This window comes from Lytechinus variegatus, chromosome 15 (assembly GCF_018143015.1).
Source record: "Lytechinus variegatus isolate NC3 chromosome 15, Lvar_3.0, whole genome shotgun sequence".
In the NCBI taxonomy this organism is placed as follows: Eukaryota; Metazoa; Echinodermata; class Echinoidea; order Temnopleuroida; family Toxopneustidae; genus Lytechinus; species Lytechinus variegatus.
In genome coordinates, this window is record NC_054754.1 from 29,815,840 (window position 1) to 29,837,497 (window position 21,658).

At 34.9% G+C, this 21,658-nt stretch overlaps 1 protein-coding gene across 2 annotated transcripts in view; it reads right to left on the reverse strand.

Annotated features, from left to right (window-relative positions):
* The window catches only part of LOC121428550 (nucleoporin NUP188-like), a 47,555-nt gene extending 26,284 nt beyond the window's left edge, over positions 1-21,271 (reverse strand). For both annotated transcript variants that reach the window (XM_041625248.1, XM_041625247.1), the window contains exons 1-24: positions 21,177-21,271; positions 19,789-19,843; positions 19,198-19,271; positions 18,190-18,274; positions 17,634-17,714; positions 16,863-16,907; positions 15,355-15,447; positions 14,029-14,151; positions 13,390-13,437; positions 12,183-12,269; positions 11,395-11,477; positions 11,018-11,089; positions 10,216-10,258; positions 9,423-9,623; positions 8,764-8,853; positions 7,733-7,798; positions 6,683-6,796; positions 5,940-6,069; positions 4,104-4,169; positions 2,434-2,656; positions 1,943-2,030; positions 1,611-1,687; positions 1,068-1,182; positions 74-206 (exon numbers count right to left, since the gene is read on the reverse strand). In XM_041625248.1, the coding sequence (XP_041481182.1) occupies positions 74-206; positions 1,068-1,182; positions 1,611-1,687; positions 1,943-2,030; positions 2,434-2,656; positions 4,104-4,169; positions 5,940-6,069; positions 6,683-6,796; positions 7,733-7,798; positions 8,764-8,853; positions 9,423-9,623; positions 10,216-10,258; positions 11,018-11,089; positions 11,395-11,477; positions 12,183-12,269; positions 13,390-13,437; positions 14,029-14,151; positions 15,355-15,447; positions 16,863-16,907; positions 17,634-17,714; positions 18,190-18,274; positions 19,198-19,271; positions 19,789-19,843; positions 21,177-21,193 (2,209 nt within the window). In that variant the 5' untranslated portion in view covers positions 21,194-21,271. The remainder of the gene's footprint in view (positions 1-73; positions 207-1,067; positions 1,183-1,610; positions 1,688-1,942; positions 2,031-2,433; positions 2,657-4,103; positions 4,170-5,939; positions 6,070-6,682; positions 6,797-7,732; positions 7,799-8,763; positions 8,854-9,422; positions 9,624-10,215; positions 10,259-11,017; positions 11,090-11,394; positions 11,478-12,182; positions 12,270-13,389; positions 13,438-14,028; positions 14,152-15,354; positions 15,448-16,862; positions 16,908-17,633; positions 17,715-18,189; positions 18,275-19,197; positions 19,272-19,788; positions 19,844-21,176) is intronic.
* Positions 21,272-21,658: the final 387 nt, after the last annotated feature.

Sequence of the window (21,658 nt, forward strand, 5' to 3'; positions counted from 1 at the left end):
ACTCCCGATTAAAGACAATAACAAAGAATTGGCCTACTACACAACTCATACCAAGGACTTTCTTTCTTCTCACCTATTTTCTCTTTGTCCTTGAAGTCTGTGTAGCGCCACCTCTGGAATGTTGTGAAGACATCACGTTGTAAGAAGATGACACAGGCAAGGAGGTCCTGGGAAGTGGCTACTCCTATGCTCCTGGATGCAAGTCCCTAGACAATGAAAATCAAGGGGAAAAATATTTTTTCAAAGGGGATACTTTTTTTGTAGCTTTGGGGCTAATTGATCTATTCCCGGGGTTAAATCTTCATTTTACATTCAATAATTATTCAATTTCTCTCTCTTTCTCTCTTGCCATCACCATCATTTGAGAGCGAGGTTGGCTCAGTAGGTAAAGCGTCTGCCTGTTGAACCAAAAGTCATGAGTTTGAGTCCAACCCGGGCAGATGACTGAAACCTGCGTTGTGTGTAAATGTCTCTCCCCTGTTCCATAAATGCAAGCTATGTTACAATGGAAAACACTCCGTCCCTTGGATGGGCATTATATGGAGGATCCGTGTAGAGGAGCGTCACCACCTTTGCATGTTAAGAACCCACTTCACTTCACCCCAATCAACTATATCGGGAGAGACCTGCGGGCCATTGATATTCAGTTTGCTTTTCGCCTCACAGGCACAGGTGATGCCAAACAAATAATAATCACCATTATCATCATCTTCATAATTATGTTTGTCATCACCACCATCATCATCACCATCAGCGTCATCATTACCGTAATCATCATCAAAACAATCACCATCATTGTCATCGTCCTCGTTACGATCATCATCATCATCATCACCACCATCATCATCACCATCATAATCATCATCATCATCACCACAATCAACATCCTTGTCATCATCGTCGTCTTTACGATTATCACAACCACCATCGTTGTTGTCATCATCATTCTTGTTAAAATCATCGTCCTTATTGTCATCATCTTCACCATCATAATCCTTGTCATCATCATCACCGTCTTCACCATCATCATCATGGTCCTCATCATCATCACCACATCCCTGACTTACCCCTATGAGTGTATTGACTAGCTTGATGAACTCTAGTGTGACAGGGTAGATACCATATTGTTTCTCCCATTCTAGTGCAACCTTCCCATAGGTACCGGGAAACACACCCTCACCACTGAAAGAATAAAGATGAAAGAGTCGCCTTGAAATCTTGAAAATGTAGTCTTAAAGATAAATGCCAGTTGTAGTAACGATCTCAAAATGACTTTTTACACAAACTCATATAATGACTACCCCAGTCTCTGTTTGTATGAATAAAAAATATGTGCCAAAGGATTCTGGAAGAAATTGTGTAATTGCTGAGAAATAAGCGCGGATTCGGTCACTTCCGTCAGGTCTTTATTCCAGCAATATGTCGTAGTAGTAGCAACGACTACAGTTTATGGAAGTCGATAAAAGATGTTGATATGAAGCTTGATTTCACAGACTGAGTTGTTATGTCTTTTTGACATACTACAACTATAATTATCATTCTACAAATTAATTCCATGATATGCATGCTAACATGTCAATATTAGTATAGATAAAACATGTAGTTATTACCTTGCCGCTTGTCCCACTTGTGTGTACAATGTGCCTGTGTGGGGTAGGAACCCAGTATTCTGAAGAGATTGCCATATCTATAAAATAGTACGAAAAAAAAACAATAATTATTCTTCATCTGAGAGGGGTACATTCTTAGTAGACCATTAACCTGAAATATGTTCATACCATCATCTACAGAATTTTAATTATTCACAGAAATGAAAATCAATTTTTAATATGCTGCCGTCACCAATTGCCACCAAGCATTACACAGATATCCATTAGAGCTGCAATGCACAATAATTTATCATCAAGGAATATCACCAGCAACCCGTTTTTTTTTTACTCACCTGATCTGGGTCATATTTGGCCATGGTATTGAGACACTTTACACAGGATCCTATTAGATGCAGAGGTGGCCGCTGGATTTGAACCAAGCTAATAAACAATCAAAAGAAAAAAACAAAATATGTAAATCATTTATTTGGAAAGCATCTTGCACTTTTCTAAAACCCAAAGCAAAACATATACACCTGACCTATCGTGCCTGATATCGCAATCAATAAAATATGCAATACGATTTATTGACACCTAGATGACCTTGAACCGTATCATCCTCATGAACACACATGTGGTATAACCCAAGGATCATTTGTACCCAAAAAAACAATTGATGCAGAAATAAAGAAATGAGAGCAAGTGGGACAAAACTTTTAACAGTTTTGTAACAGAAAATTTGCAATTAAAAGTCAATAATGTGTATGGGTTTTAGCTAAAGAGCATAATAAACACACACACTTTGAACATGAGTACAAATAGTATTATGTGAGAATTTAGATACCTTGATAATAGGGGCAGTATACAGTCTGTGATTGGCTGAAGGTACTCTGACACTGACCAATCAGATTGCAGCATCTGTTCTATCAGATCGATGACATCCTTAGCCTGCTCTACCAGCGTGTCTGATGGCGATGTTGTGGGTGCAGCGCTGATCAACCAGTCTAAGACACACTGGAACAACTGAAAACCACTGTAATCGACATCCCACGTTATTAGAGGAGGACCTGTATGAAGACAGAGTCAGAGAAATATTGAATGGGAGACAGAAACAGGTTGTTTATTCTTAATATACTTAAAAGACAATTAATTGGTAGATACTCTTCTTGATTCCCTTTCCTATTTCTAAACACATCCTTCTCTCTCTCTCTCCTGTTTGAGTGTAATGACTTGTGGATGTGTGGTGGGTGTAGGTGATTTGTGTTCAATGCCTGAAAATATAGAATAATTATGTTTATTTGAATTATGTTGAAATTTGATATATGTAAAGAGGCCTACATGATTCTAATCTTTTTGGTTGCCTGTTACCATATGTTGATTTCTTATATGAATGTTTAAATTGCATTTATAGGTTATATTTATTTGTTGCCACATGTAAGCATTTATATATTTAAGAACAGGTTTAATATTTTTTTTTACGCATCACATGTATTCTTCCGTTCCTATAGCATGAAGAGTTACCTCAAACAAAGAAATCTAAATGGCTTATTGAAGGCAGTAAAGTATGACCTCAGCATTCCATTGCATATTGCAGGGTGCAAAGCCCTTCGGACTCATTGATATACTAGTGACCTTCAAACAATAATTGAACCAAATTGATGAAAATGACATGAAAATTCACATTTTATTGTTCAAAATAGAAATCAGAAATAGAAATCAGAAATAGAAGAGACCAAGTGGGTCAAACACACTTGCATTAGTATTAGACAATGTCTGTGTCGTGTGTTAATGTGACCCTCCCTGGTATCACTGACACTGGCATGTAATAATGAAAATACTGTCCCTCGGACAGGATACTAAGTACAGGTCCCATGTAGAGGAAAATCACCACTTTTGGATGTAATTCAAGAATCCACTGCATTACTCATACAAGAGAAGGGGAAACCGCAGAACAGTGGTCTCCCTGCAGAGGACAGATCCATGGATCACAGAGGTTCAGTTCACTTATCCCCTCCCAAGCGCAGGTGAGGGAAGACATACACATTCGGGTCGTGTGGTCCAGTGGTTAGAGCATTGGACTCATAATCGCAAGGTTGTGAGTTCGAATCCCAACTCTGCCATTGTCTCCACTTTGATAAAAAGGCCCAAGAGTGATATCTGTCGTCTATTACGTCAGCCACTATGACTGATTAACCTAGACGTAAAATGTTTCCAAGGTAATTGGTTATATACCAGCTTGGCGTTTACCAGCAGAAAATGCTGTCCTGCCGAGTTCCTACGGGAGTTACCACAAACAGAAACAGAAACATTCACACTTGTCACGCCGGTCACCTGTCTATACATTGAAAACCTGTCTTTAGTGGCTACCAATATTGCCTCCCATTCAAAAGGAATATGTACAAACAGTTTATAAGGTCTACCTGTTTCTAATGCCCACTTTTTTTCTATCCCTAGGCTGGACCTAATAGACAGTTTTGGCTGTATTTAATAAAAGTAATGTCATCATAGTCTTACCATCAGGTCTCTGCTCCAACTGGCCAAGAGTTCCTGCAGGAATCACAAATCCTGGAGAATGCTTTCCTGAAATGTAAAAGAGAATAAAAGCTCTTAAAACAATAAGCCACTAAAATGGTCTTAAATAACATAAAATTCAGAATAAAATTTTCAAAAACAAAACAAATTTCATAACCATATATAACATAATGAGATGGAAAATATTCATATCAATGAAAGTAAAAATAACATAATGTAGCAGCTGTTCATTGTCCACTCACAGCCTGTGACGCTGTGAAATGGCTTCTTCTTTACTCTATTTTTATAGATAACAAGTGGAATGCCTCTGGCCGTCTCACCTGCATCACACGGTTCAATATAGCAGCAGTGCTGACTTTGAAAACTACTCTAACCCAGTAGGAAGAAATTCCTTGAATGCTTTGAGCGCCTAGGCAGCCCAGCTAAAGCCGGGGTAATAATAATAGCAGGGCCCGCTGGGAGAAACAGTTTTCGGAACTGAAGCAGCTTCCCTGGGTAAATATACCTATATTATTATTAACTCGCACAAGATGTTCAGTGATACATGGTTACTCTTATGTCCACTTTTTATGAACTAGTCCAATAAACTTACAGAGATATGATGGTTATTCAACAAAAAAACCCAACATGGCCAAAGTTCATTGGCCTTACATGACCTTTGACCTTGATCATGTGACTTGAAACTCGCACAGGATGTTCAGTGATACTTGATTACTCTTATGTCCAAGATTCATGAATCAGATCCATAAACTTTCAAAGTTATAATAGTAATCCAACAATTACACCCAATTCGGCCAAAGTTCATTGACGTTTGACCTTGGTCATGTGACCTGAAATGCGCACAGGATGTTCAGTGATACTTGATTACTCTAATGTCCAAGTTTAACGAACTAGACCAATAAATTTTCAAAGTTATGATGGTAATTCAACAGATACCCCCAAATCGGCCAAAGTTCATTGACCCTAAATGACCTTTGACCTTAATCATGAGACCTGAAACTTGCACAAAATGTTCAGTGATGCTTGATTACTATTATGTCCATGTTTCATGAATCAGATCCATAAACTTTTAAAGTTATGATGGGAATTCAACAGATACCCCCAATTCGGCCAAAGTTCATTGACCTTAAATGACCTTTGACCTTGGTCATGAGACATAAAACTCATGCAGGATGTTCAGTGATACTTGATTAACCTTATGTCCAAGTTTCATGAACTAGGTCCATATATTTTCTAAGTTATGATGACATTTCAAAAACTTAACCTCAGGTTAAGATTTCGATGTTGATTCCTCCAACATGGTCTAAAGTTCATTGACCCTAAATGACCTTTGACCTTGGTCATGTGACATGAAACTCTAATAGGATGTTCAGTAATACTTGATTAACCTTATGGCCAAGTTTCATGAACTAGGTCCATATACTTTTTAAGTTATGATGTCATTTCAAAAACTTAACCTCAGGTTAAGATTTGATGTTTACGCCGCCGTCGCCATTGGAAAAGCAGCGCCTATAGTCTCACTCTGCTACGCAGGTGAGACAAAAACTGGGATTTTGACACAAAGCACAACTCAAAAGATGATGAAAACAATAAATATAATAACTTGTTTTATATAGTACTGTTTCCAGATGATACAAGGTGTTAGGTCAAATTGAATTATTTTGTATTGATTTGAACCCTGATTATAAAACTTGTTTTGGAGCACCAATCTTTGAATTCTATAATAATTATGATCTTGGCCAATCAAATACCATGGTTTCAAGAGCTTATTACAGAAGTGTGTGATAGATGTTTTGTGAAAGTGGGACCTGATCATACCTGCTTTGCAAACGACCTTATCATTGACCAGTTTCCACACGTTGTCTCCTTTAGAAGTCTCTATATCAGAGCTACGGTTATTGTCCAGTGGTTCGGTGAAAGCTGGTAGGTGGGCTATCAACTGGTAGATCTAGGGTGAAAAGATGAAAATTAAATGTGGATGATTTGCTTTTTTGTCTTTCATTTCACTTCAAGGTGTCAAACTTATGAAAAATGTCAGAAAAAAAGAATAAAGATGGAATAAATATAATACAAAGATAACAAAGTAAATACTTGTGTCTCCAGGCTTTAAAACCTCGGGGTAAGGGTTTCAATTCCCACAGCAGCAAACTGCTAAATGTTTTCTCCATACAGGTGATACAAAACATGTAAAGGTATATTGCCACTTGGTCTACACCCCATTGGTCTACTTTCCATTTGGTCTAATCCCATATGGTCTCATCCTAGTTTTTCTGCAACCAAAGATTACATGGAAGATATGGAGGAGAACAGTAAAGGTTAGTCTGAAGGAGGAGGATGCTCAAGAGAGAAAGAAGTGGAAGAAGAGAGTGTCATCATGGTGTGAGAGTCAGTAAACCTTTTAAAAAAGAAAAAATACTGACTTAGGAGAACAGTAAAGGTTAGTCTGAACAAGGAGAATGCTCAAGACAGAAAGTAAATGATGTGATGATGATGGTTTATGTACATACTCCAAGTTCATGAATTAACTCAACAATGATTTATATCTAATTTTTCTCTAATACCTGTTTGCTGCCCTCTGTTGATAGTGCCTTGAGGAATTTCATAGGCAGTGAGAATTCCAGTGGAAAGGATGCCATTGAAGACTGGAGTAGAGCTGCGAATCCACCCTCTAGGTCCTGTCATGTAAAGAGGGATTATAGTTTCAAAAGGAGACATTACAATATGTTGCCGATTCATGGATTAAGTCTTTATTTGTCAAAGAACTGCGAGGTTTGTGGATTAAAAACCATTGCAAATGGCGTAATTTGTTGAAATATTAATCTTAAGCCACACCTTTCACTTTCTTTGTGTTTCACAAAGATTTAAGGATGAATTAGAGTCGCACTTAAATACCGAATTGCGTACGGTATGAAAGGCTTGACCGCATTGGTTAGATCTACTGCGTATCTATCAATAAGATCGCGCGTTGCGTTGCATTGCATATCATGTACGCGTCGGCATTTAAGTGCAACTTAAGTCTTTGTGAAACACCCCCAGGTCTAGTAAGTGGCTATAATCTACTGAGTTCTTTACAACTGAACAGACAAACTTTAAAAAGGTGACAATCAAATGAAATGTTTGTTCATAGTTACATAATAATAATAATAATATAGAGTATTTCTAAAGCGCCAAATCCACATTGATTATGTGCTGAAGGCGCTGAAATATAGTTGGTATATTATCATTACCCAGGCTGTAGCTGAGCGGCCATATAGGCGCTAAAGCATTCAAGGAATAAATCCTAACGGGTACCCATTCCCCTAACCTGGGTCGAGTGCAGCTTAATGTGGATAAATTTCTTGCCGAAGGAAATTCCGCCATGGCTGGGATTCGAACCCACGACCCTGTGTTTCAAAGTCCGAAGACTAATCTACTGGGCCACAACGCTCCGAATGTAATGAATGTCTGTGTGCTATGAATGTAAATCACTGCAAACAGAGTTAATTCTGATTATATTATCATTCCCAAATCATACAGCATACATTATATCTTATGTGCATTTGAGATAATTCCTTACATAATTCAATACCATGACCAGAAAAATCTGTTAAAATAAAAGAGAAATAACTTACCGCACTCCAAAACTCTCTACAAAGATGAGGCTGAGATAGAAACTCACAGGATAGGTGGACCAGATCCTTTAATTTGGAAGAAAAAAATAATACTTATCCAGAATAGACAAATACTATAGGAAAGGTTGCATTTATATAACGATTTATACGTAGGAAAATTTGTGTTTTGTTTCGTTTTTTGTTTTATGTTTATTTCTGCGTTCGCAATACATTTTCAAAAATATTTACATTGTTTGTAATATACAAAATAATTCATATTGTATACAATATAAACATAATACATAATTGAAAAAAAATGGTGTGGGTATACACTTCACATTTTAATAATAAAAAAAAGGAACATTAACAAAATTTAATTGACGCAGGAGACCACCATATCTGTCCATACATGTATCTGGATACTTTTTCACCTTAAAAGCTATTAAGATTACACATTGAAAAATATATGCGATTTTCTATCAAAGCAAGACTGTAAGTCTTATTCTAACTTTTATGAAACACCAGCCTGAAATGATACATTGCATGACTCGGAGTCTAAGATTGCCAAAACATCTCGAAATTACAGCATTTAATTTTGATTCATTGTTTATTCTACATGTAGATAAACTTCTTTATACTAAATGTCTTGTTAATCAAACCTTGGCTGTTTTTAGGAATTAGAACCATTTACATTATATTTGTTGTCCATGGTCCATTCATGCAGTCACTTTAGTGACAAGCGTCAATTACGAACATCGTCATTCAAAAACTTTCGTTGATGGATTCTTCATAATATACAAGATCAAAAAGCATAATGACATAATGAAATCTGCACAAAACTTAACTATTGATTCAAGACCACCTTTGTGACTTTGGGGCCAGTGTACAAGGCTTTTGTTGGAGGAAGGTGATGTGAGGGGGGGTTGTGGTGACAGGTGACCGCCACAGGGAGATTCATTCGTCTTGTGAAGCAACACACATTGTTTAGTTTATTATGATTATGAAAGGTCTAATTAAAAAATACAAATAAATAGAAATCAATCTCAATTTACCTGTACTCCTCCAAGTGAATCTTCTTGAAACACATTAAGTACAACAGACATCAGGGAATAGATGACAGAATGACATGCCATTGACTCAACCTGTAGATACAAAGTCATGTGAAAAGGGTAAATTTACCATTACTTCATATAAATTTCAACAAAAAGAGAGAACAGAGAGAAGCAAATTTTACTACTCTATGAAAATTGACTGAAGCATTAGATTAACAGAAATTTCAAAGCCATTGTTTTATTTCTATGGCAATTCTTAAATGGGCAATACAACTCCAAAAGGCAGGCTTTCATGGACAACTTCAAGTAAGATCATTACTATGATTTCCCAGCTCCTGTCTGTTTTCTTCCAAGATGCAGCTGGTCTCTTAAGCTCAAGATATGTCAAGAAAACATTTTTTCACAACAGGAGCATGTTTCATAAAACTTGTAAGAGTGACAAGTTTGCTGTAACAGTTAAAAGCTGCTGAAATCCTTCAATTTGATTGGCTAATAGTAAACTTGTAATAGAAAATTGTGAATTTGTTATACCAACAAGTCTTTATCAAATAGGACCCATATGTTGAATATGCAAAGAGAGGATCAAAGTCTGGAGGCTTATCCACTGAGCCAAAGCACCTCTGCAACACTAAAAACAAGACGATTGCCATTACACTTACTGAGTTTTCATCGGGCAGAGCCTTAGACAGACCAAAGGTGAGGTATTTGAAGACATGGAGCCGAAGAGCCTGGTTTCCTAACCTTCTTACGAGAGCAGTGTCCTTGCCTGGCCAGGCGGCAGTGTGGATGACCATCCAAGCCAGCTGGATGGGGGTGTGACTGGATGCTTGACCAAGCGACTGGACAGCGCTGGAAAACTCCTAAACATTAAGGTGAAGAAAATGAAGTATTATTATAAGTTCTCCTCAGAACAACTGTGTGTAAATCCAATCAGACATTTTAATTCCAAAAACCATGGAGTATCAGAGAAACATCAAATGATAACAAAGGGCCTTAGGGATAGTCAAAGCAATGTTATTATGGATTTATTACCAAATTTACCTGTATTTCATGAAGTCATTTCATCTTAACTACACAAATGATTTAGAGCTAATTACATATATTTCATTATACCATGAGTTTCAAGAAGAAATATATGAATTTCTTGCCTTTCCTCATTGCTTGTGGGAAACTTATTTTTAAATCCCCAACCTCATTATATACTGCATGTAATATTTTTCAAAATAAAACAAAATTTCAACAGAATTTTTAAAACTTCTCTATACAATCACTTAACATATTGGAGACTGTCTGACTGACTAATTATACTACACACATTCTCCGTAGAACAAAGAGGATCTGTTTGAGCTCAGTCCCCAACGGCTTTACAGAGAGGTGATTGACAAACCCAATAGTATACATGACCTATCTGTCTATGTCAAGAATAGACTATGACCATCAGAGTTTTCTTACCTTTGTTAATTTTTGGTTGGCAATAAGAGGATGATTCTCTAAACTGCAAAGAATAAAATCACAAAGGTAATGTCACTCTTTCATAAAATAAAGAATAAATCAATCAAATTGTTGAGTATTCCCAAGATCCATAGACAAGTTAAATCAATCAGTTCATGTACTCCATGAAATTGACAATATCTTGTGTTTCATGGTGACCAGTAAACTGAATATCAATTAATTCAAATATTACTTACAACAGAAAGTTAGGTTTATCTCATTGATTCCATGTAAGATGTGGAATAAGATCACTTTGACATTTTATACTGAAATAAAACCAAACCAATCCTAACAAATCAATAAGAACAATAAAGCCAAAATCTGACAAGAATATTCAAAAGGGATATTTTGCAATGATTTTACTACGGTTTACCTTTCTTTAATAAGAGATGGATAATAGATTACAATAAAGAGTATAACTTGAAATTTCATACATCTTGACTAAATAAAAGACTTGTTCAAACAAACATAAGACAAACAGACATAAGAACAGGTTTCACAGAAGGCAAATAGCTGATTTCTGCATAACTGAAAATTACCTACAACTCTAAAACTAAATCTTTATTAGAGACTTTATAACTGATTGATTCACTCATTGATATTTTTATGAAGATCATTGAATAAAACTTTCAAATATACTTGGTGGAATTTCAATTCATACATTGAGAAAAATATCGTGGAAATATAAATAGAAACATTTAATCATGCTTATTGCCAAAATAAGAATAAATAAGAATACCGATATAGTTTTTAAGAAGCTTACCTGCTCTTATCAGCTAAAGCCATCAGTGGAAACAGGTCCATGCATTCTAGTACTATAACACAGCATAAGAATCTGGGGAGTTGACACAAGATCACTATGTTAGCAATTATATTCAATGGACCTTATCTAAACAAATTCACTTGACTATTCATTTTCAAATAAGTTATTTTAAAACATATTTAAAGCTTTCTTAACTTGAAAAGCTTCGTCATATTTAGCCTTTGCCTTTCTCATTTTTTTTTCAACTTTCACCTGACAATATGTATTCTGTTTTCTTCAACAGGAACGAGATATTAGAATGCACTAACTAGAGTGCACTTACTGCAATAATAATTTATGCCCTTCAGCACTAAATAAACATGTGGATGAATACTTACTCCATCTTGTTTGAGAGTTTCTGTGCCATTTCTTCAGCATCTAATAGATGTCTGTAAGGTTGTCTAGTACCAAAACCTTGTTGCTATCAACAAAAGAAAATAAAGATTAAGATTAGAAGAAACTGTCTCAAAATGAGGGATAAAAGTATTATAATGCAAAATTATTATAAGCTTTCAGATTACCTATCTTAGGAGAAGGGTATAATTTAGGGACCCAGTTGGGATATGAAAAATTATTTAATTCAAGATTGTTGAAATGAATATGAAAACAGAAAGGAAATATGTACTTAATTGTTCGAAATGTTAATCTGAAAGAGAAATACTCCAAACATTCATTTTGCCCAATTGATCAAGAGCCGGCAGCCATTGTGCAGCAACAGATCTACGTTGCTCTATCCCATAAATCATTAAATGCCAAACAGTGTAGCAACTACCATCATTTAACATATTTTGGTCTGACACGGCTTAGATTGAACTCCTGACCTTCTGGTTATGAGATGGACGCTCTACCAACTGAGCCAACACACCAAATAACATTTTTAATTATGGGTAGTTTACAAACAATTCTGAAATGGTCTTCCAAATAAGGTTAGTCTCAAACCCATGAACATTTTAACCCTATTCTCCTCAACACTCACCCTTCATCTAAGATATAGTTTTGCTAGCTTCCTTTACAAAAGCATATGATAGGGTGTCAATAAGCCTGAAACAAACATGAGAATGGTGACCACCTGATTGCGGGGGGGGGGGGGGAGGGGGAAGGGGGGGGGAGTTGGAAGAAGACCTACCTGAAAGAGGTTGATGACTCTTGAGAGGTTTTCCGTCGGAGTCAGCGAGGCGTGTAAGAAGAGCAAGATGATTCCTAGAAGCTCACTCTGTTTAAAGAATTTCAAAATGTTTATTTATTTCCACAATTAAAAAAAAAATATTCAATTCAAAATGGTTTATCAAAATACTTCTTCTGCGACAAAAGCCGAATTGCAAAAGTTTACATTTCAAACAAAGCATCAATAACATGGTAAAAATAACTTAGTACTATATGAACACATATGGAAAAAAGTATATTATAAATAGATTTAAATCGATACTCATGGATAAAATAGGAAAATATGCAAAATACATGACATGTAAATATGCCTAATGTGTTACCATGATCATTTTTATTTTTCTCATTTGTAAGAAACATATCAATTTAATGTCATTATTTAAAAGATAACCCCCCCCCCAAAAAAAAAAAACAAGTTGATTTTTAAAAAGAGGAAAATATCACTCAAGCTAAAAAGTAAAAAATCGGATGAAGAATAAGAAAATTATGATTTTCTAAATGTGAACACGGTATGTTTGCAAAGCAAATTGAATAAAGATATCGCTTCATGGGCAACAAAACTTCCAGCTAATCAAAATACATGTTCAGGACTCTGTTACACAAAGTCTAAATGGTTTATTGTCGGCATGATATTACACTTGATAACATTATTACGTACAATCAAACATACAAATTAACAAATAATCAATTGCTAAGCTTTGTGAAGCTGGTTCAAGGAAAGTGAGTAACACGTCTGCAAGTATACTGTATCAAGTGGAAGTGTTCCCATTGACATGGCATAATGGTGACATTTTTCAAGATTGAGGGCTGGGAATAATAGGATTTCATTTCATTGTTTATCAGTTAATCAAAACAAAAAAGCGATTATCCCCAAATATTAGAAAGGGACATAACGTTCCCAAGAAATAAATTGAAACAAAAATTCAAGCATATCAATCGTGTGTTGCGCTATTTTCCTCAAACCATTCTGTCCCTCAACTTTTTGCTATGTATTTTCTTTATTTATTGCTATCTTTTACTTTTAACAGATTTCAAGTTATATTTTAATATTTGGGACAAGAAATACTTCGTTTTGCAAAGCATTATTTTACTATGGAAAGGAGTGATGCATTTCACTTTCTAAAGTCAAGATGTAAACAAAAACTGCTTGATTGAAGTCAAGTTCTAACCTGTTCATGGAGACTCTGTGTACACCATCGTACCTGATGTCTGTCCGTCTGATAAAGGGGATGAAATCAAAGGAAACGAGATGAAAAATTTAGCTTCAAAATTCAAGGCGTTGGTCAACATTGAAATAGGTCTTTGAAAAGACTTATTACTAAACTTTTTTATTACTAAACATTTTTTTCAAGATAGTATTTCAATCATTGTTGACTATCCATTCTGCTCATTCAATATGATTACATAATTGATAGATGTTTTGGTTTTGTCATATTCTCAAGCATATCTGCTTACAATGACACTTTGTCTTTGGCAATTGATTTAATGTACAATGACGTACATTTCTGATTTATTGTCGTAAGTCATAACTTCTGTTATGTTTGTGTTACCATATTATATTGTTACACAAGAGAGATATATATAAATCAAAATTAAAGGAAACGACAATATGTCTTTCATAGGGCTTAGTCAAATCAACTGGTTTATCAATCCCTGACTAATGGAGCTGAATACCAGTGCAATTTCCTACAAAATCAGTGTCACCAAAGACTGTGAATGTTAAGACCTTAATTTGCTTATCTACATCAAAATCAAAACTTTTACCCTGATAAAAAGTTTACTTCCTGTATAAAGAAACATGAGCTTACCATAAGGGGGCCGGCCTTATCCTTGGTCGGGGCAAGGGAGCCGAATCTGTCTTCATACTGGGCTAGAAGCTTTTCAATCAGATCACTTTTAAGCAGATCCTCCACAAACTCTGAATACTGGGCCTACAATACAAGAGAGAAATTTTATAATAATAATAATCCATCCTCGTATAACATATATTACCTTATCACCTATCACCTTTATTCCCATGCAAAGGACTTTGGATATTATTATCCTGGCAGTGTTTTACAGCAAACAAGTAGTGTAAGAAAGCTGAGTGGAGGCCAGATTTTCAGAGACCAAGACTTAAGGCGACCGCACACCTTACGATTGGTATGTGACCCGATTTCAGAATAAAATGTAGTAAAATTTTATTCTAATCAGCTAATATTGAGACTTGGAATATCTTTCTGTATAATGTTCTAAATCATCATACCAATACTTGTGTTCAAATCTGTGACTGTGCTATCATCCTTCTTAGAATAAAAGCGAATTTTATATCTAGTCGTAATGACGTCATGGCAGTCGTATGATTGCCTACGATTTGAAACTAATTTGGCCTTTACTCTAAAATAAAGGCTTGTGATCTTTCAAAATGGTCATATTAGTATTCTTTCAATTAATTTTAACCTCAAATAAAATGATATGTTCCATTCAATTTTTCATTAAATGAGCAAAATGCGATTTGTTCCAAAATCGGATCGCGAACGGTCATAAGGTGTGCGGTGGCCTTAAGTCCAAGTTCTTGGCGTTCAAGGCAAGGGTTGGCCTCGAAAAGCCTAACACTGGTTTTTACCACTGTTCAATAAGTGTTGACTTGAACTGACCAACACCTTGTAAGATTTCTCATTGAATATGTTATATTTAGTCTTGAAATATACCTTTTGAGATAACTATTAATATTACAGAGAATAAATTAGTCTATGATTGATTTTTTTTATATAGAGAAACTAAAATATTTTGGGAAGAAAGTAATTGGTTTGCTACTTGGTAATATCGTAAACATCTATTGAGTAGTGAATTAATAAGTTTTCATTCAGGTGGGTCTATATTACAAGATTATACTGCTTAGAAAGTTGCATTATGGGTTAGGAACCTGGATAGATTTGAGTAGTTGAGAACTTGAAATGGCTTCTGGTCTGGTTCATATTTCCTTTAAAATCTTAGTAAGCTCTCAGTTTCTCTATAAAAAAAATGCTATTCTCTGTAATATTAAGTTATCTCAAAAGATATCTTTCAAGACTATCAAATTGTTTTGTTCTTAACATCAATGTACATAGTTACTATACAAGAAATTCTAATCAATACCAGTACATTTTACTTACCTGATAAGGATGATCCGTATCCTGCCAGAAATTAGCAAGGTGTTTAATGCACTGAAGGAGATGAAGTCTGTCTTCATGGTAGAACTCCCAAAGCTAAAATGGAAAGAGAAAATTTATAATTACTCTAATATTCAACTAGGGCAGCCACTTCAGCTTTTATGAACTGCTCTGACAGTGGGCCATGCACAACATAGTGTTCTTATTACCATTCTTCATTCTTATAAGTTGCACACCTGACAAGAAGGCAGAAGGTCCCATGTTTTTTATTTTTGGTATTAGATTGAACCCACGATCTCCCATTCATGACGCAGGAGCAGGTGGAGGAGCCGTGGTGTAGTGGTCTGACTCTCGCCTTGTAAACAGGTCGTATGTTCGAATTCCACCACGGTCTAGCGTCCTTTGGCAAGGCGTTAATCCACACTTTGCCACTCTCGACCGAGGTGCTAAATGGGAACCCGATAGGATGCGAAAGATATTATATGTTTGAATTTGCCAGCGCCATGAGGCTGCAATGAATGCTCCCCAGGGAGTGGAAATTGTGCACTTTCATGCGGGACTGAAATCAATCCAATGACAGGGGTAATAATATGCTGTAAAAGGCTAAGAGCCGTTCTGGGAAAAGTGCTATATAAAAATTGGCTATTATTATCATTATTACCACTGAACCAACATGCCCGGTGTTCACTTGTTACATGAGGAATTGAATTTAGATTATCAGAGGAAAGCAAGACATCATTTTATTCAGTTCATATATGTTTGCTAAATCATCATTCTTAAATGAAGAGAAGATTTATAAAAAAACATGACACTGAAATTTCATCAAATTCAGAAGAAAGTTTGGTTTTTTTATTCATATTAATAAAAAAACGCAATCCTTCAGTGACTCCTTCTGATCATCTATTTCTTGGCATTCCTTTCTTCTTCACTGCTCCAAATAATTTGCTGAGCAGGAAGTTCCTCTCCATTCCAGTAACCTAAACATGCAAATTTACAAATCGGGTTTTGATGAAATTTCAGATCGCACATCTATTCACAATACCAACAATAAAAAATGTGATTTGGCTCATGAATTTTTGTATATCACAGACAAATTAAAGTCAGAATTACAATAGCCCCAGACATAAGTGGAACAAGTTCTGAACGTGGCAAATGGATTACAGATCTAGAGACTGTATACATACATGCAGTTGAGAAAAACAAGATGTTGTCAACAGAAAGAGAATTCCACCGATACGAAAATTAAAGCATTTCACAGAAAAAATGTAAGAAATGAAAACAGTAGCTCACAGGAATACGTTGTGAAACAAAAATAAGTGATTTTCACTGACTGTTGTAAGCTAATGAACTCTTTACATCTGTAGATTGACTCATGAAATCAAAGTCAGATGTCTTATTTGACAAAGTCTGTTTTATCCGACTGTTAACATAGTAATAGTCAGAAACCTGGCAACTTGGGAAATCCCCTGACAAGATGCTTCATGAAAAAAAATATAAGAGGAATAACTTACTTTGAGCAACAAGGCTTGAACACTTCTTTCATTTTTCAGTATGGCCTGGAATATATTTTACAAAATCAAGCAAAAAATCAAATTAACACACTCCACTGAACAAATGAGATTTCACAGATTCCAAAGACTAATAAGTATATCCTCATTCTTTAATATGCAATTTGACTTTGTAGAGCAAAGAAATTGTATGTATTTTCTAATGTCAAGATATCAGTTAACATTACAGGTTGCTTTTTTATCAATACTTATTTTGGGGGTGAATTATATTGAATATTTTTCATTTGGATGGAAAAACCCAGGAAGAAAAAAGGTAAGTTCATGTAGACACTTTCATGATATTTGTGACTGATATCTGCTAGGGATGACAATTGTATTAAAACACATGTAGTATAGGGGGATTGGATAATGTTAGAAGTCATTTGTACACTTTGTTTTCCTAACATTAAATAGTTTCAAGGTATACTTATTTTCAGGGCTGCATTTTTAGAATATATTACAGACACAATTTTGCGACCTTACAACTCAGATGTTTAAAAAAAAAGTCAAATTAGTGCTCACAATCATCAATGAGGGTTGTTTTATTTAATATATTGAAAGTATGATTCATATATCGAAATTTATACCAATGAAGTATTCTATGAGACAATGAATAACCTTCTTTTATTCATGAACCTGTAAAGAGTCTACAGAGGTAATATACTGTAAATTAGCAGATTTAAGAATATGAAGATTCACCAACTTTCATAATTATTTACTTATTATGAGAATTACCTGAAGTTGTTTTCCAGTCCCACGAAAAGCACAGAGGAGGTACATATCAAACAATTCTCTGCACTGCAAAGCATCCAAATCCTAATGAAAAAATATTAAGTTTGAAAGATCAAAATATACACTGGCATTTCCCTCGTGGACAAATAATTCTTATATTTTTTTCTCCTCAATTTTTTACAATGTGTTAAAAAGCAATAAAGTTAAGAAAATTTATTTCAAAACAAGCCTGAATCACAAGAAACACAAAAAATTTAGTGTCATAAAAAAAATCTCATGAAAAAATATTCAGCAAATGTTACGATACGATACAATAAGTTGTGTATTACATAAGGCTCTTACTTAAATCTTCATCTTTTGGAATGACACATGTTAGGGCAAAGGTACTTTTCAGTTGGAAACATATATATAATACAGCACAAATGGGGGCAAAAATATTAAAAGGTTGCAACAATCTCCATAGCCAATGAAAGGGGCATCAAGCCCAATCAAAAGTGTATCAAGAGACATGGCCTTGGATGGACCTGGAATCACTGAAGCCCTGCAGATTCCAACTTACCAAGAATTTACAAGCCTGGAGAAGAAATTTTCTTTCAAGTTCACTGATTGCCTTCTCATCCTTGAGCTTTTTCTCTGATTGCTCACTGGAAAAGAAATATTCACAGAAGTGATTTCTTTAGCACACTATTCATCTGTAAACTACTCTAATTAATCAATAAAAACACAATGATATTTGATGGTATCTTAATTATTTTTCATATAAGTGGGGAATTCACATCACACATACCTAGCTTTTGAGGGGATGATCAATCCACTTAAACACAGAAAATTTAAAATCACCTACATGTATATGCCTCCCCCCCAAAAAAAAATAATAATAATAAAGAAAACATTTCCAATTCTACCTTTGAAGGAAAAGCTCACCCTAACGCAGTTAGTTTTTTGACGTACAATAAAAGCAGATAAACAAAATAAACAAATATCAGTGACGGCTTGCAGAAATCATTAAAAGAAAAACTGAATGATAGAGGGGTTTTTTTAAGGTTGTATGTTGTGGCGTCATTTGCAAGCAGCTTCACTCTATGTCATTAATATAAGCCATTTTTTCTCATAAAACTGAGAATGGTTTTACCTATCCAATCAATAAATTTAATCACTAGATACATTTTTCCATGAGTAAATATTTATAATCATCATAAACCATCGAAAATTTGAATTTATGAAAATTATATTGCAAGAAAATTAAATGTGTATGGAACAGCTGCTTACATGTGATCTCCACAATTAAAAATAAATTGATTCTCTCATTGTTTGATGGATTTTCATCAAATCTTTTCCACTATTTTTTTCTCTTTCACTTATCTGCTTTTGATAAAGCTACTGTATCATGAGCATGACCTTCATGTGTACTTGCTCATGCGCAATTCATCATATCAATATCCTTTTCACACTGCAGCAATAAACACTTCATTACTTTATCACTCATTTTAAACATTTTAGAAAATGGAGTACATTTGTCAGTTGATGATTATATCTTTCTAAATAAAAGAAAACAGGTGACACTTACTTGTGCTTCTTGTAAAATAGCACTCCCTCGATAAACTTCTTCTTGTGATTAACAAGCTCCTCTTTTATTACTTCCTGAAAGACATAAGTTGAAAGTACAGATTTAAGGCAACAATTGTTTAAAATTGCAAAAGTGCCACGCTTGCATGATGGCTGATACAAGGGGGCTGATATTGATATCTCCAACATGCATTCAATGCTCTGATGTTAGCAATTACCATTGTAAGTCTGAGGGGTATCTAAATATGAAACAGAATGGTAAATAAATAAAATTCACTCTGCATCAGTAAGTGCTTACCACATAAAGTGTGGGGCAAAAACATAGTATATAGATGGTTAAACTCTCCTTAGATTAGCATTTGATCACTCTAAACAATTCGATATAAAGTCTAATGTTTACGACACAATGATATCTGATTGATAAATGCCTCTAAGATCCAGATTACACACAAAAGTAGATAAACTTATGTGTAAACTGTTATCCTCTATTATAATATTCCTTTAATGACTGTTTTCCAGACACTTTTACTACCTTAAGAGCTCTTGATTCACATCAAGTACCTCTTGTCCCAAAGTATTTAAGAAAGCTCACCTCGGCTCTGATAGCTGAATGTCCACTTATTATCAGAAGCAATTCCTGACAAGAACTAAAAATAGAAAGCAAAAGGAAACCAATAGAAAGGATATCAGTCAATTTTGGTCAAAAAAATAAATTTTGACATTTTTGAAAAAAAATTAGTACAAGTCCTAGTCTATACATAAGTAAATTCCTAGGCAGCAATTCACTTTAGTTTTTGAGATATGAGGGATTTTCAAGGCGATGCCATACAGAGTTTTGATGAAAGTTGCACAGCCCATTGGAAACGTGTACTGGACTTAAGCAAACAACAGCTGTGCACACTTAATATTCAAATGCATGGTCATCAAAATCGTTGTATCTGCATTACATTGATTTTGCACACAGAAAAAGGGATACAGAGTCTTGCTTGATCTCGCACATTAAAATCGTGGTCAGAGTAGTTTTGCTTATGGTGTTTTTGTACAGGGAAAATCTAAATCGCTCAAAATAATAAGCATATAGCTCTTTTGCAATATTCTCTTATTCTTGGTTATGTGTAAAAATAATATTATAAAAATAATAATAATACTTAATACTCAATATACAGTGATTTTCTCTTCAGCCAAAGGCGCTTACAATGAAACTAATTAAAACTACAAAATACGAAAGAGGTTTTTTAAGCCTTTCTGAAAATTGCTATTGATGGAGACTGTCTTATCATATGAGGCAAATTATTCCAGCACTTTATAGTGATGAGTGATAACAAAAGAGTACGTAGATAAAGAAGACAGTGCATTTTTCAAGTAGACATTGTAACTAGTGGATTAATTTTTCATGATATGAATTTGCTTAGAAAAGGCCCAAGCCCCTGACCCTGTCACAAATGTAATTTGTAAAATAAAAATTGGTCTCCCAAAGTGGACCTGAATGGGAGTCTCCAATAATAATGGACTTATAAGTTATATCTCAAGTAGGAGTGATCATATTTTAATTCAAGATGATGTCACGCATCACCAAATTAACCGTGTTGTTTCTGATCAAGTGATTCTTCTTTCTCCTCATTTGATTTATTCTCTTTCTCCTCCTAATGCTCTTCCCTACTCCTCTCCATTCTTCTCATGCTTCTCCTTCAAGAGCCCTCCCCTCCCCTTCTTCAAATTCAGATTTAGATCTAAGTTAGATCTAGCGAGCAAAACTGAGACTGAATTCTGAACATGCTGAAACTGAAAGTGTAGATTATCACAAAAAAGAGGACATGAATGTCAATATGTGGGACTATTAGTCATCAGGGAATGGAAGATGAGAAGCATTAGAATTTCGTGCATAAAAATAAGATTCAGCATGAAAAATATATCAAAAAGAAATTTAATTTTGTAAAGAAATTCTTACAGAACTAATGAAAAGTAATGAATTTAACTTACGTCGTGAACACAGCCATGATTTCACTTCAGTTTCGTGATCAGTTTCATTCAATTCAACTCATCACCAAAACGACTTTTTCGCACGTACAATTTCAACACGCAAACGTAGAGGGCCAGCTTAAGGGGGGTTCTTATTTTTATTTGGCAACCAGTCAATTTGACTATTTTCGCCATAGTATATATCATATTATTAACGTTTGTTTTCTTAAAATGGAAAAAAGTAAAATTCAAATATTTCTTTTTCCTTTCTTTTTTCTTTTTCTTTTCTATGCTTTTTTTTTCTTTTTTTTTTTATAGGATACTAGGATTTAAAGTCGAGTAGGTGTGTCTCACAAATTAAAACCAGGGCTATTGCTAACAATTTGCTATATAGGCCTACTAGTATGCAAGCAGGATGGAGATGACAGAAAAAGAAATTAGGAAAATCACAGCTCCAATCCTACACCCGTACCGGAGTATGGGGATACGTCTGTCCCGTTGAT